Genomic DNA, 14,926 nt, shown 5'->3' with positions numbered 1-14,926 from the left:
GCTTAAAACACAGCTATCATATTTTCTCTGATTCACGCTACGAGTGTAACATTCAAATTTCCCATCCTTTCTGCAAGAAAATTCCAGTGACCTCTAATTAAGGCCAGTTTCAGAATTACAATTCATAACTCAAAATGCCTATCTCTCTGCATACCATTACACAATTCCTACTAATAGACCATAACACACCAAATTCTATAATTCTCACAACCCACCCACCATATTTCTAATGACTCAATACATAATAGGCAAGACCATGAGGGGGGGGGAATTAATGTGGGGTTTTAGGGAGGATTGGGAGCAGTGGGAGGACAAAGTTCCGAACGAGGGGTAGACAAAAAGGTACGTGCCTGGCGCCCTCCCAACTGTTGCACCCTAGGCACATGCTTCTTCTGCTTACCCTTAGTTCCGGCCCTGATAATAGGCCAGATTCAATTCAGTGAGAAATGTTATCTCATGGTTTATCAAATGAAAACTTATGGACAAGATTCAGTTTGAGGAGAAAAAACATTTCTCCTAATTTAGTTCAAGTTTTATCCCCATAGACTTTAACCAAGTTTTTACTTTTAACCTTCAATAAATATGTTCCTAAATATTGCATAGAAATAGAAAGTGTCTGAATTTCACACTGGGAGCCAGTGGTGAGCTCTTTGATAAATATGCCCCTTTCACTTACTTCATACTTCAAGTCCAACTGATTTTTTAGCTAAATGAAGCCTTAGTGTGAATGACCCCCTAGGTGAAAGATTATAACAGATGCCATTTGTACAATAGAAAATCAACATCCATTTATGAAACAAAACACCTTTTGGTTCAAACAATGACTGATGTTAATATCATGTATATTCAGGGACAGACTAGGCCTGCGGGACACCGGGATTAAATCTGGTGTGCCCCGGCCCCCCATAGTCCCCGCCAGCTCAGACCCGATCGCAGCTACTCTCCCTTTCCTGATCGCGGGGGCCGTGTACGAGTGGCGAGGGCCTCTGCAAGGGATCATGTGTGGGTGGTGGGGGCCCATGTGGGGGGAGTGTGAGGCCCCTGGAGTGCCAGCCCTGTTGGGCCCTCACACCCCCAATCAGACCTAGTGTATAATATAGGTTTTTATTTATATATTTCATATCTATATATCTTAGCAGTAGTACAATAGTCACTATGTTGCCCATTTCTGTATTGTACCCTCTGCAGCCACATAGTTTGAACACCACTGCACTCAAACCAAAGCTTCTAAAATATAACAGTGCTTACCCAGAGTTAATACTAATTACATGTCAGTTGGTAGAACCTATGCAGGTGTGTAACTATAGAGGAATCCGACCCCGCAGTCGTGGTGGGGCCCGGCGGACAAGGGGGCCTGGACCACAGGGTATGCTTCACAGAAATCCACCATCCCTAGTCAATCCCTAAAGGGAAAATGTAAAAGATCAGCCTTCTCCCCACCTGCTTGCACATGTGCCCACCAAACTTATTACGCCACTAAACCTATGAACATCATTTCAGGGCTTACTCAAAAGTCGCTTCACCCAGGGGTTTTTAACGAAACTAAGTTCACATTCTACTTCCAGTTCTTACAATCATAATTAAAAAAAAAAAAGCTCTACTTTATGAATAATCCTTACTTCCCTAGGTGCAGCCTTTGTTGGGCTTTGTGATAAAGAGAAACCCATTATACAAAAGGCTTCTCAGTGCACTGCTGATTTGTTTTGATTGTGCCTCAATGAACAAGAAAGTAAAATGTAAAGTTTCTTTTATTTGCAGTTTTCGCCATTTTAGTGCAATAAATAACATAACCCATATATATCTCCTAATTCAAACAACAGGCAAAAGGTATGTTCAGCACAAGGTCCATTAACTGAACTAATGTTGAAAAGGGGGGTATTCTGCCCTTTTTAAGTTAATTACACGGACATAGAGAACTTGAGTAGATAAAATTAAATATGTGTGTTTGTGTAAATATTCTGACTCACTAGACAACATCAATACAGCCCAAATCCCTTGTTTCCACTGTAAGTACATTACAAAACAGACTCGGTAATGATGGAAGATCCTGTGCTCTTCATGGTTGTCCCTCTAGTTTCTTCTTCATCCAAAAGAACACAAAGAAGAATGGGGCAGCATTGGGCCCCATTACTTCTGCCCGGCCTGCTTAATGTACTGCATTTGAACCCATATTATCTCCTTCAGTTGTTTGGCGAGGTGGTTTAGGCTATCACTTTATTCCCATATGCTTTTCATAAGTCCAGTGTCTAAAAAAAGGCACAATCTATGGACTGGGTGTTCCTGTTTGCTGTAAGGGACATGTCCCTTGGATACGAAAGCTTACCCTGCAGTTATGCTACATCGCCCTCCCCCACAAGGCCTGTAATTAGCAGGAATCCCTGTCACATCTACAGCTGCCTCTCACATCTGTACCAGGCTCATCTGCCTGAGAAGGGCCAGCTGCCAGCTGAATTCTGTCACATCTATAATTCACACGTTTCTCTATAATCCCATGTGTACTGGGCTATAAACATATCGTTAAACAGAGTATACATATCTGCATTTGGCTACCACAAATATTTCATATTATAAACTCCAGTGAGCAAAGCTCTCAAGGCAAGCTAAATCTTTTGCTTTCCATCAGTCTTGAGCTGTATGAATATTGTGTAAATGAGGTCACAGTTACAAATTAGTAACTGCTTAGATATAACAAAATAAGTAATAAGACATTTTAGAATGCAGCGAATACCTATCTGTGTGTGTCAGATCTGTTCTGACCCATGATTGTCTCCTACCTGCGGTGCTCAGAGGCTATAGCTACATGCATAGACAGAAGTTAGCAGTTAGCTGGAAGAGGCTATGGCAGCAGAGCACTAACACAGTAAATAAAGCAGCCCACACAGGGAATTCATATTCTACAGGCACTTTACATTGCCCTAAAAATAGTAGGGATGCACCAAATCCATGATCTGTACAACCCTGTGGAATTAGTACATGCACTAATAGATCATGTAACAGTTTTTAAAGAATTTACGCCTGCCAGAAAACATTTTATTACATATCTAGTCGACATATGTGAAAAAATATTAATTAACCCCCAAATAAATTGTAGCTAGTGCAGGTGTTTTAAGGTGGCCACACACAGGCAGATTAAAGCTGCTGATTTGGCCCCTCCAGACCAAGTTGGCAGCTTAAATGCCTGTGTATGGGGCCTTCTGATAGGCCTGCCTGACCGATGTATATCAGTCGGGCGGGTTTGAAAATCTTGTTGGAGATGAATGCGTTAATGCAGTCCTTGCCTCTATTTGAAATCCCTATTTGCATTAGCGCACCAATGTCTAGAGATCATGGTTACCAGATCACTTGAAAATTGAGTGACACCTCTAATAGACACGTTACAGGGCTGCCCTTTTTGCTTTTTAATTAACTGCAATTAGTGCAGCCTTTCTAGCTGGGTTTTCTTGACATGTCCAATTGATCTGGTCACCCTGCTGTAACCTTCTGTTGTAACTTGCATAACAAGAAGAAATTGTGATGCCATAAATTTTAGGAAAAATACAATTTTCTTGAACATATTTATAAATCAGTAGCCCTGTACCACTTGGGCCACCCCTAGCAGTAGAAAGGTCAGCTTCTTCTATAATTACACTCCTTCCAGTAGCAAAAAGGTGCTAGTGTATTGTCAATCAAAAATTGACCTTCGAATGCTTTTTATTGAGGGCAATGAGAAATTCCACAAGTAGTCAAACACAAGCAAAGAATACACTGGCACATTTCTGGGCAAAAACTGCTGTCAGTGATGTCAGGTCAGGAAAAACTCAAGCCACACCTGACCCTAAACTGCAAAATGTTGCCATTGTATCTGCATCTTTCCACTCTGTACGCTACTTCTGTGTGCGCCTAAGATTCCAAGACAGGTAAACTTCAGAAGCAGAGCAAGAGTGTGGTCAGAGCAACGATCAGCCAAATTTCAACCCTAACCTGCCTGACATAAGTGTAAACCCACGGGTCTCGTGGGCTGCGGGTCAACCTGCACATCACTAGTTAGGATTTTTTCATAGAAATCCTAAGCAGAGTTTACATCATATTAGCCCTGTTTATATTCTCTCAATCTATCAACATGAAACTGGCTTGTGGCTTACACAAAAGTGTGTAGAGTCAAAAGCAGATCAGATCACTTCTAATTATAACTGGCTGTTTCCAGGGCTGATAAAGGGCATAAAGCAACCATACCCAGTGTTCAATGAATGCTATTTGGATGTGCCACATGTGATGTATCCCTTAGCTATGTGAATGAAAAAGAGAAGGTAGATTAGCTGAGGCTAATGAGGCTTTGAAGTTTCTCCATGGATTTTTGATGCCCAAATGCAAAATTTGTCACAAAGCACCATTTTCTTCATATATTACATTCCCACATATATCTATAATATGACAGAAAAACAAATTATCTTTCTATACAATAATGGTATTGTTTAACATGGGGCAAATATAGGATGACAACTTTCCTTTAATCTTTACTGCACTTTGGAATATAAGGGCAGGGGTCCAACTAGATGCCTATGTTTTGGAAAGTGAATATACAGATAAGTATTTCTTTATCACTTTTAAACAGGATCCAAATTAAATATGGGAGCAAACTTCATGACACAGCGTTTTTTTGAATGAATTCTTTATCTGGCCTTTAACAGTGCCAGCTCTCAGCAGCATGATGAGATTTTGCAGATCCCAAACACATGGCTTTTAAAAACACCCAGTTTTTTTCACGATCCGCATTGCTTCCTGGCTGGATCCATAAAACCCTTTCTTAAAACTATCAAATGTATCTAATGTATCTGTCAGTACAAGCCCTTAGATCAATGGCACATTTTGTCACTCATACGTAATACCCCCGAGACAAAACTTTGGAAAATACCTCTGCATTGATGTCATTGCAAATCTCCGCTGGTAAAACATTTGAATCACATAAGCACCAGAAAATGCTGTTTGTTGCATCTTATTTAAGTTAACTGTTTTGCCAGTGGAGACCCACATTAACACCAATGCAAAGGTATTTTTTCGAAACTTTCGCCGAAGCTGGAGGAGATCAAGCACAGGTGACAAAAGTACTATGTGCCATTGTTCTTTAGAGGACTTCTAAAATCAAGGGATGCCATTGTGTCCTCTGGAAATAGGGAAATGTGAATAAAGCATCAGAGAGTTTATTGTATGGCCCTTATATATTTATACATGGTTATCATATCCTTTTTTTAGTGCGTCTTCTACAAAGTTTATAATCTCAATGTGACCAACCCTTCTTCATAACTGAGCTTTACCAGCTAAACCGATTCTCCCAATTCTCTCTGGACTCTTTCTCTCTCTGTTTGGAAATTACCCTTTGACCACAAAGTTGCACTGTAAATATCAGATGCATTCTATATATGACAAATTAATCTTTTCCCCTTTTAAAATAGAACAATACAATTTCACCAGGTCTGGTCTGAGAATCAAAATAGTACCTGGAACTGGCACATCAGGCCCACACAGACCCCTCAGATCCAGCAAATAGTGACTGTCTATGGCAGTGATCCCCAACCAGTGGCTCGTGAGCAACATGTTGCTCACCAACCCCTTGGATGTTGCTTTCAGTGCCCCCAAACCAGGTAGTTATTTTTAAATTCGTGACTCGGGAGCAAATTTTGGTTGAATAAAAACAAGATTTTCTACCAAATAAAGCCTTCTGTAAGCTGATAGAGTGCATAGAGGCTACCTAATAGCCAATCTTAGCCCTTATTTGGCACCTCCATGAACTTTTATGATGCTTGTGTTGCTCTCTTTTTACATTTGACTGTAGCTCACGAGTAAGAAAGGTTGGGGACCCTGGTCTATGGCATCTTACAGTAGCTCCTCTAGCATTTGTCAGAATGTATAGATTGCCAGTCAGGGCCTGCATTTTATTTGTACTGATAGAGGCAGGTAAGTGGGTTTCTGCTTAGATACTGCAAGTATATATAGTATATTAAAGGTATAGATAGTAACAGGTGAGTGGCTGTTTCAATATTAGAGATTCAAAGAGTGACAAGTAAGTGTATCCCTGCACAGATATTACAGGTGCAGACAGTGACAGTTATGTGTGTCCCTATTTAGATATTACATGTACAGATATTGACAGGCAGCTTTGTAACTATGTATCAGCAGACTCTGCGAATGCAGGTGATCCTGAAGTACTATGGGGACCTAGTAAGGACCTGCACCCTCCTTGCAGCTACAACCTCTCAACCACACATTAACATGGTGCAAGGCAAAATGAAAGATACAGAGAGTAGCAGATAAATAGGTCTTTGCTAAGATATTGCAAATGCAGACAGGTACAGGTGAGTGGGTCCCTGCTTAGATATTAAAGGTACAGACACTGAGAGGTGAGTAGGTTCCTACTTAGATAATATAGGTACATAAAAGGGCAAGTGAGTGAGCCCCTTCTCAGATATTACAGGCACAGATACTGACAGGTCAAAATACAGGTACAAATAGTAAGAGGCAAGTGGGTCCCTGCTCAGATATTATAGATACAGAGAGTGACATTTGAGGTTCCCTGTATATGAATTACAGTTACTAACTGACAGGTCAGTGGATCCCTGCTCAGATTTTACATGTGTAGGGTTTTTCAGGTTAGAGGCACCCTGCTCAGATATTACTGGTTTAGAATGAATCGGGATTCTAACAGTATATGTTGAGAGAGTCTGAGCTACCAATGTATATGATGCAGGTCTGGACTGAGAGTCAAAATAGGCCCAGACAGCCCCCCACCAGCCCAATAAATGACTTTGGGAACTTACAGCAGCCCCTCTGGCTTGCCACAATCAACAAATTGCCAGTCCATGCCAGATATGATGTGCATTGTATCCAGGCAGTGAGCTAAGAGAACTAAGAGAAAAAGGTTTTGTGATGCTATCAACTGCATGGGGTGCAGCAATCCAAAGAATGTATGAAACAAAGGTGGTCAGTACCACAACAACGCAAAAGAATTCAGACACCCTCCTGTATTTCCTCATTCAACTCTTATTCTTTGGTGTGTGTATAGGGAGTATAAACATTTACTGTATTTACTATGCCAGATATTCAGAGTGCAGAAGTCAAAATGGGGTATTGTTATAACCAGTGAATCTCTATAAAGGCAGCAAAGAAACCTGTACACAAAGCAGCATACAGAATAATATTTCTGCAAAGCATGCATAACTACAATGTACAGAGGAACCTGCAGCACCATATTCACTTATGAAGAACATAGCAGCATAGAGACAGCATTAGAGAGCTAGAATCTGGAAAATAGGAACTGCATTGTTCTTACTGCAGTCAACTTATACCGATAAAATACACTTTCCTTGGAACAAAGTATTACATTATCCCACACAGGCAGCCCTGTAAATCTGCTGTATGCCCTGGGGCTAATCACTTTACCATAGAAGAAAGACATTAGTAATACACTGTGATCTGAACATCTAAATGTGCAGAGGGAAAGGAATATAGCAATGCATGGATCCTTTCTGCTGCTACACGTCTGTGGGGCTTTGCTGTGCGGTGCCTGGATAATGAAACAAGTGTGTGAGTTCTTAGAGGCCAGTAAGCGCTGAAAGAGCAGATTAGGTACAGTGCCAAAGCAGAGTGTGGGCAGCGCCTAAATACAGCAGGGACCACTTGCTTAACTCTTTGTATGAACTAAGCTTTGTCTACATGTTACTTCTTTTTACTGTCTAACTTAAAACAATCCTGTTAGTAAAATTATATCATAGTGCTTCCCAGCTTAGTGAGAATAAACCTTTAGTCTTCTTAGGTGCAATACTATGTTTTTATTCTATACCCCCCTCTTAATGTTACAGTTCTTTAACAAATAACTATAATAACAGTCACCCTGCTATGATCAGGGAGTATCCAGGGCAGGTAATAAGCAGTAACTCTAAACTGTCTAAATGACTTTCAGGCTGTCGCTTTATCCAATGCTTTGTGTTCCTGGAGGGGAAGAGAGGACAGTCACACAGTCTGGAAACCTGTGCTTTATGATAAAAGAACAAAGGGTACTATATTTTTGGGGGTTCCTATATGAGCCTGCAATGTAATTGCAACATTTTGTATTACTAGTGCTTTGTATTACTTTGTATTTTTGTATATACTTTGTATTACTATTGCTTTGTACTTTTGCTTAGGTACTATTGTATTGAACATATAAATCTTTTACAAATTATTTGCAATTTATTAACATTTTTATGTCACTGATACCATGTGTGCATAATTTACTATTATTATGGATATGCTTGTCCTGGGCGCAGATATTACAGGTTGAAGAGACAATTTGGTTAATTTCAGATGATTAAATAGATTTGTTATAATAAATAAATGAAAAAATACAGATGATGAATGCAAACAGTAGATTACAACTGATTGATGAAATGTACCATGGCCTTCTGTTGGCAAAGTGTTTGGTCACAGGTATAAGGATGATTCAAAGATCATCCCCATGTGCAAGGGCAAATTCAGGCACTAGTGGAGTAGGGAGATCACTAACCTGAAACCACGTCCTGGAACCCAAGGCAGGAAAGAATGCAAATCAGAAGCCACATCTTGAAGACTGGTCAGACAGAGTGTCATTGAAGGACTGTGGGTCAGTTCTCTGTGAGTGTCACTAAGTGCTGCAGGGGTTAGTGTGCAGATCCCTTGTGCTTTGTTAGTGATACAGACTGTATTGCTGCTATGTCTTGAATGCAAAGTCTGAGGATCTGCATGGAGCAATTGTTTTCCTAGTGAGCCCCTTCTTTAATCACAAAGCCAATGCCACTGCCATGGCTTCTGCTGACAGATTAGCCCAGTACTGTGGTCCAGTATCTAAGGGACTAACCAACTCTTTGTCTATTGTCATCTGTTTCTTGTACAGCGCTAAACTTCACAGTGCCCCCCTCCCGTTGGATCCCCCATCTCTCCTCCCCTTGCTCTGCCCCTTTTTCCTGCTTTCCACCCTTCCAACCTCTGCTGTCTTTCAACCCTTTCATCTGGCATCTCCCTTGTCTTGCACAGATCTAGCACAGTTCTTTAAGGAATCACTTTGCTTTTACTTAAAGTTTTACGGATTCGTCCTATTCTGTACTGCCCCTTAGCGTCAATTATTTACAGAGAGAGAAGATCCCACAGCCGGTGCAACTATATCACTATCGCTTTTTAGCGCTGGGAAAATCAGAAGTCTCTGACTTTTAGAATCAAGGCCGTGAGCTCTGCTGCCACATAGCGGCCAAATAGATAACTGCGCCTTATGTGAACCTGGAGACTCTTGCGAGGAGAATACTGCAAACAGATGCCTGGCCACATTTAATGAAATGCTGTTATTCTTTGCAGTACAAAGGGGGAATAATTATTACCAATCTTTCCATGTAAACATGCTGCCAAAAACATGTGGTTTTACAACTCTGATCATTGTCTCTGCAACGAGCTTAAGTTGGTTATATTATTTCTTTTATTAGAGTAATGCTTTAAAACTAAATTGTGCAAAATAATAAAAGTATGAATAAGAAATAATGAATAAGAAAAAATTATGTTGCAGCTTACTAATTAATGAGTGTCTATGTGGGTGTTTTATGGACTGGTACAAAGTCACAGGTACACCATGGTGTCCCTTAAAGGAAAACTATACACCAAAAAAGAACACCACCAGATATATAATAAATATATATATATATATATTGCCCTTTGAGCCACCATTTTGTGATGGTCCATTAAAGGAAAACTACATCCTAAACAATTTAAGTTTCTATAATAAATACTGCATAAACCATATTTAAAACCCATCTTCATCTAAATTAACCATTTTTATAAAAATGTACATGTTAGTAGTATGTGCTGCATTATTTCTGGTCATGTGATCTCCGAGGGAGCACACAGCCCATCGCTAAATGGGGGATAAAGGGAAAGGCTGTATAAGGGCAATATTTACTGAAATTATACTATTTAGGAGTACCCAATGGCACATACTACTAAAAAAGTATATTTTTATGAAAACAGTTAATTTAGATGAAGCAAGGCTTTACATATGAGCTGTTTTATGTAATATATTTTTATAGAGACCTATATTGTTTGGTGGTATAGTTTTCCTTTAAGCCCTTAAAGCCTTGTCTATGATAGAAGTAAAGAACAGGACCCTGGGGACACTTACACCACAGGAAAATCTAATGAAACATCATCCTAAAATGCACATTACTATGGGAACAAGTTCCAATATGCAACACTGCGGTGTTATAGTTGCACTGCCAGAGTTGTAGTGCTTTGCCACTATTCACTGGAGTTCAAGGAAAGAAACTAACAGACATTAGTATGTTTGGATCAGTGCTACATAACCCAACTGGTTTCTACCAGGAGGGAGTAATAATAATTCATGAGACAAGGCATTGGGCTGTAATCTGGCACTGGCATTATGAGGCTGCAAGCGACAAGAGGGTGATGTAACATAAAAGCTAAGACTGGGCCATTCCTTTGAGAAAACCCAATTGGAAGAGGGAAGCACTAGGTGTTGAACTATAAAGAATTGCATAAATGCCTTTGCTGACATCTCACTGGTGACAAAATCAGAATCTGGAGACGTTCTGTAGGGAATGTGTTGGGACTCTGATAATTTGTGAATGTAAGGAATGAAGGAGGGGCAGAGACAGTCAGAGCTGGCATTTGGTATTTGTGCCTGGGTAAGGAAAATTGCTATCCGCTAACTCACTCTGCTCCATTTAGAAACAGTTTACACTTTCTGCTACTAAATAAAGTATTTCTTTAGGAAAGGGTAATTTTAGCTTAATGTCCTGCTGGACTGCGTTTAGTACTGGTGAATAGCTATGCTTGCAATGTTTATGGTACCATTCTGTACAGGCTATAAGCATTTTAATTGGGTTGCTTTAGCTAATAAAATGGACAAAAACGTACCTATTATTTATCACCTTTACACTGACAGCCCCTCAATGATAGGGTGCTCCTGGCCCTGTGGCAGCTAATATAATGCCTGAGTTTACCCAGGCTCAGATTTGTAGGCAGGCCACAAAGGCCCAGGCCTAAGGTGGCAAAGATCCGGAGGTGTCATGGCACCGACTGTTCACTTCTGAACTAGGGATTGGGAAGCAGAGTTTGCCAGTTGTTTGAATCTCTCACCTGCCCAGCGGGTTGGGGTGTGAGTGGGGTGTGAGCAGCCTAGGGGAGCACTCTTTTATATCTTGCTCTTAGTTTACCTGTTACTGGCCACCCCAATCACCAGGGGTGTTTCTGGCCCCAATTCCTCCAGAGGGAGAACACCCATTGCCATCCCCCTGCCACTTTGCCTCATTTCAGAAGCATGGGATTTTGCATGGGGATTATCACACTGGAGCACTGAACCCCAACCAGTGCCTCACGAACAACATGTTATTTTTTTAATAATGCTTTAACGCAGCTAATTTTAATTTTAGAATTCCTGTCCTAGGGGCAAGTCTTGTAGTGTATACACAGTGACTAATGTGAATTGTGTATAATCCCTGTACAGTGTAAATATGGTGCTCTATAAATAAATTGTTTTAAGGATGCTATTGCATCTGTTATATGTGTATGTTTTATAATAATGTTTGTAACGTAAGTATATGATCCATTATCCAGAAGCCTTTTATCCGGAAAGCTCTGAATTATGAGAAGGTCATCTCCGATAGAGCCCATTTTAAGAAAATAATTCTAAATTTTAAAAGTAATTAAATTTTTATCTGTAATAACCTTGTACCTTGTACTTTAACCCAACTAAGATATAATTTATCCTTGTTGGAGGCAAAACCATCCTATTGGGTTTATTTAATGTTTAACCGATTTTTAGCAGACTTAATGTATGGTAATCCAAATTACAAAAAGATCCTTTATCAAAAAAACCCAGATCCTGAACATTCTGGATAATACATCCTATCCCTGATGCTGTATGATGCTGCAGAATCCTAGACATAAGGTATACCTTATCTCTAATGACTTGCATTATAAAACAACACAATTTTTATACTGGTTTCTGATATATAATTAATGAATAATTGCCAGTAGGAAAGCATTTAGAGGAGATAAATCGCCACCACTATAGAAGATTAATTGTGGGGCGACTAATCTCCTTATATGTCACTGCTCTAAATCTGCTTCCCTAGGCACAGGCCCTTGAGTGCCTATATGGTAAATACATATCTGGAGATAATATTTCAAGCAATGCCTTTTCATTGTGGTTTTTCATTTAATGTGTCCATCCTGTGTGTCTAGCCAGCTGCAAGTAGCAGCTACTTAATCTCTGGGTGTCATCAACATAATATCTATGTAATAGCAGTGACATCTAGTGGTAAAAACTTAAATAGGTCCAGTGTATATTTGTAGAAAAAATAAAAGTAATATATGGCATCAAAGCTAAACTATAGAGTTTTAATCCCTTCCATTCTAGTGGTGGGCTCTTCAATATAACTCTATTCCATGCTTTACTATGTAAAAAAACCACATGACATATATCAACAATCTCTCCATAAATGTAGAATCTATGGGTCCAATACTATGATGCAGGCACTGTATATGCCACATTCTTTGGCACTAAAAGGGTCAAGCTTTTATAGATGAATGATTATTGAAATATAACATATTATTAAAAATACAGTGCAGTGGACTATTATGGCTACATATCCATATGTTTGCTGTTTGCAGGCAAAGGAACAGATCTTTAGAAGCTGGCCCTACAGAGGCAGTATCGGACTGGGCCCACCAGAGAGCCTGACATCCAATGCCCACTTTCACGGCAATAGAATAGAGGATATATAGGCTTAGGGTGGAAACAGGAAAGGGTTAATGAGAATTGTCCAGACTGGGGCCCACAAGGACCATGGCACATGAGGAAATCCTCCAGTGTCCTCCATGACCCTGTACATCGGCTAATATTGTCTGCTGACTCAGTTACTCCTGATCAAATCAGCAGCCTATTGGCCCATAGAGCCAGAATGACAGCCTCCCCTGGGCTTGGACAGACATCATTTAGGCTGGCTGGAAAATCCTGTTGGGCAACACCACGTCTGGTTTTAGATGGGTTTTCAATCCACAAGTCTGTACAAGTCCCATGTGATCTGATTGTTCGCACAGGAGCCAAGGAATTGGTACAGCCTGATTTGTCCCCGTCACCTGATCAGCAAAGTCCCTGGTGCATAGCCAACTCTACTATAGCATAGATTGGCTAACAGTGGTACAGTGAGACAAAAGCATGGTGACAAATTGACATTACTAAATCCAGTGAGAAGTACACCTTATTATATTGCTACCACGGTACCCTTCCAAACTGCATAGTTTTTGCCATGAAAATAGCTACTCTGACCCTTTATACCAGGCAGAGAAAGCTTGGCAGTGTTCCTTGCAGCTGCCATCTTGGTTGTGTAGTGTGAATAGAGCTGCCACCTTTTTTTTTTTACTATTATACTGGCATTAGGGTCAGGGGAGCAGGCAGTGAGGTGTCACATGGGGCAGGGAAATGGGTGGAGTGCGTGGGGGCAAATACCGGCTGGGTGGTAACCCTATGAGTGGAGAAGTAAAGCTGCCAAGATAGTGGCCATAAAGAAGCCACCAATCTCTGCATTCTCACCCTGTGATTACCCCGAGACCCTGTCACTGCTGAGGCTCAAAAGAGCCACTGGCATTTTAAATACACAAAGGCCCAAACAGCCCCCCAGCAGCCCATTTAAAGGGGAAGGAAAGGCAAAGTCACTTGGGGGTGCCAAAATGTTAAGCACCCCCAAGTGACTTTAACCGCTTACCTTGTACCCCGGGCTGGTGCCCCTGTTAGGAGAAAATAGCACCAGCCCGGGGCACCTGGAGCGCAGCACTTCCTCCTTCCGCCTTCCACTTCCTAAACTGCCGGTGGCCGGGCATGCACAGTAGAGCGAAAAAGCCGGCTTAAATGTTTAAGTTCGGCTTTTCACTCTACTGCGCATGCGTGCGCAGCGAAGCCGGAAGGAGGAAGCGCCGGCAGCTACCCCGGGCTGGTGCTGTTTTCTCCTGACAGCGGCACCAGCCCGGGGTAAAAGGTAGGCGGTTAAAGTCACTTGGGGGTGCCTAACATTTTGGCACCCCCAAGTGACTTTACCTTTCTTTTTCCTTTAATAGTGACTGTCTATGGCATCTTACAGCAGCCCCGCAGCATAATTAATTGGGCCAGACCCACACAGCCAACCCAACCTGACCCAGTCCCCCACCCTCTGCCCTCCTGCTCGCTCAGGTCCCTGGCTCCCAAGGGGGGATTTATATACTATAGACCAGTGGTCCCCAACCAGTGGCTTGTGAGCAACATGTTGCTCACCAACCCCTTGGATGTTGCTCCCACTGGCCTCAAAGCAGGTCTTCAATTTTGAAATCTTGACTTGGAGGCAAGTTTTGGAGACATAAAGACCATGGGTACTGCCAAACAGAATCTCCTGTTCACATTGGGCTACTAAATAACAGCCTTTATTAGTCACCCCCGAGGGACTATTTTCATGCCTGCGTTGCTCTCTGACTTTTCATTTATATATACATTCAAATGAAAAAGTTTGGGAACCCCTCTCAGCCTGCATAATAATTTACTCTACTTTCAACAAAAAAGATAACAGTGGTATGTCTTTTATTTCCCAGGAACATCTGAGTACTGGGGTGTTTCTGAACAAAGATTTTTAGTGAAGCAGTATTTAGTTGTATGGTATTAAATCAAATCTGAAAAACTGGCTATGCAAAAATGTGTGGCATATGTGGGGGATTGTGAGAATGGTTACAGACAAGCCAAAGATCACCCCCAAAGATTTAAAGAACATCTTGCTGCAGATGGTGTATCTGTTCATGGTTCTACAATTCAGCGCAATTTGCACAAAGAACATCTGTGTAGCAGGGTGATGAGAAAGAAGCCCTTTCTGCACTCACGCCATAAACAGTCGCTTATTGTATGCAAAAGCTC

At 41.1% G+C, this 14,926-nt stretch overlaps 1 protein-coding gene across 2 annotated transcripts in view; it reads right to left on the bottom strand.

The window, feature by feature from the left end:
• adamts7 (ADAM metallopeptidase with thrombospondin type 1 motif 7) overlaps nucleotides 1-8,891 on the bottom strand; it is a 51,695-nt gene extending 42,804 nt beyond the window's left edge. For both annotated transcript variants that reach the window (XM_002932960.4, XM_031899259.1), the window contains exon 1: nucleotides 8,516-8,891. In XM_002932960.4, the coding sequence (XP_002933006.3) occupies nucleotides 8,516-8,570 (55 nt within the window). In that variant the 5' untranslated portion in view covers nucleotides 8,571-8,891. The remainder of the gene's footprint in view (nucleotides 1-8,515) is intronic.
• Between the last annotated feature and the right edge of the window lie 6,035 nt (nucleotides 8,892-14,926).

The sequence above is a fragment of the Xenopus tropicalis genome, chromosome 3 (genome assembly GCF_000004195.4).
Source record: "Xenopus tropicalis strain Nigerian chromosome 3, UCB_Xtro_10.0, whole genome shotgun sequence".
NCBI lineage: Eukaryota > Metazoa > Chordata > Amphibia > Anura > Pipidae > Xenopus > Xenopus tropicalis.
This window is presented reverse-complemented; position numbering and strand designations above follow the sequence as displayed.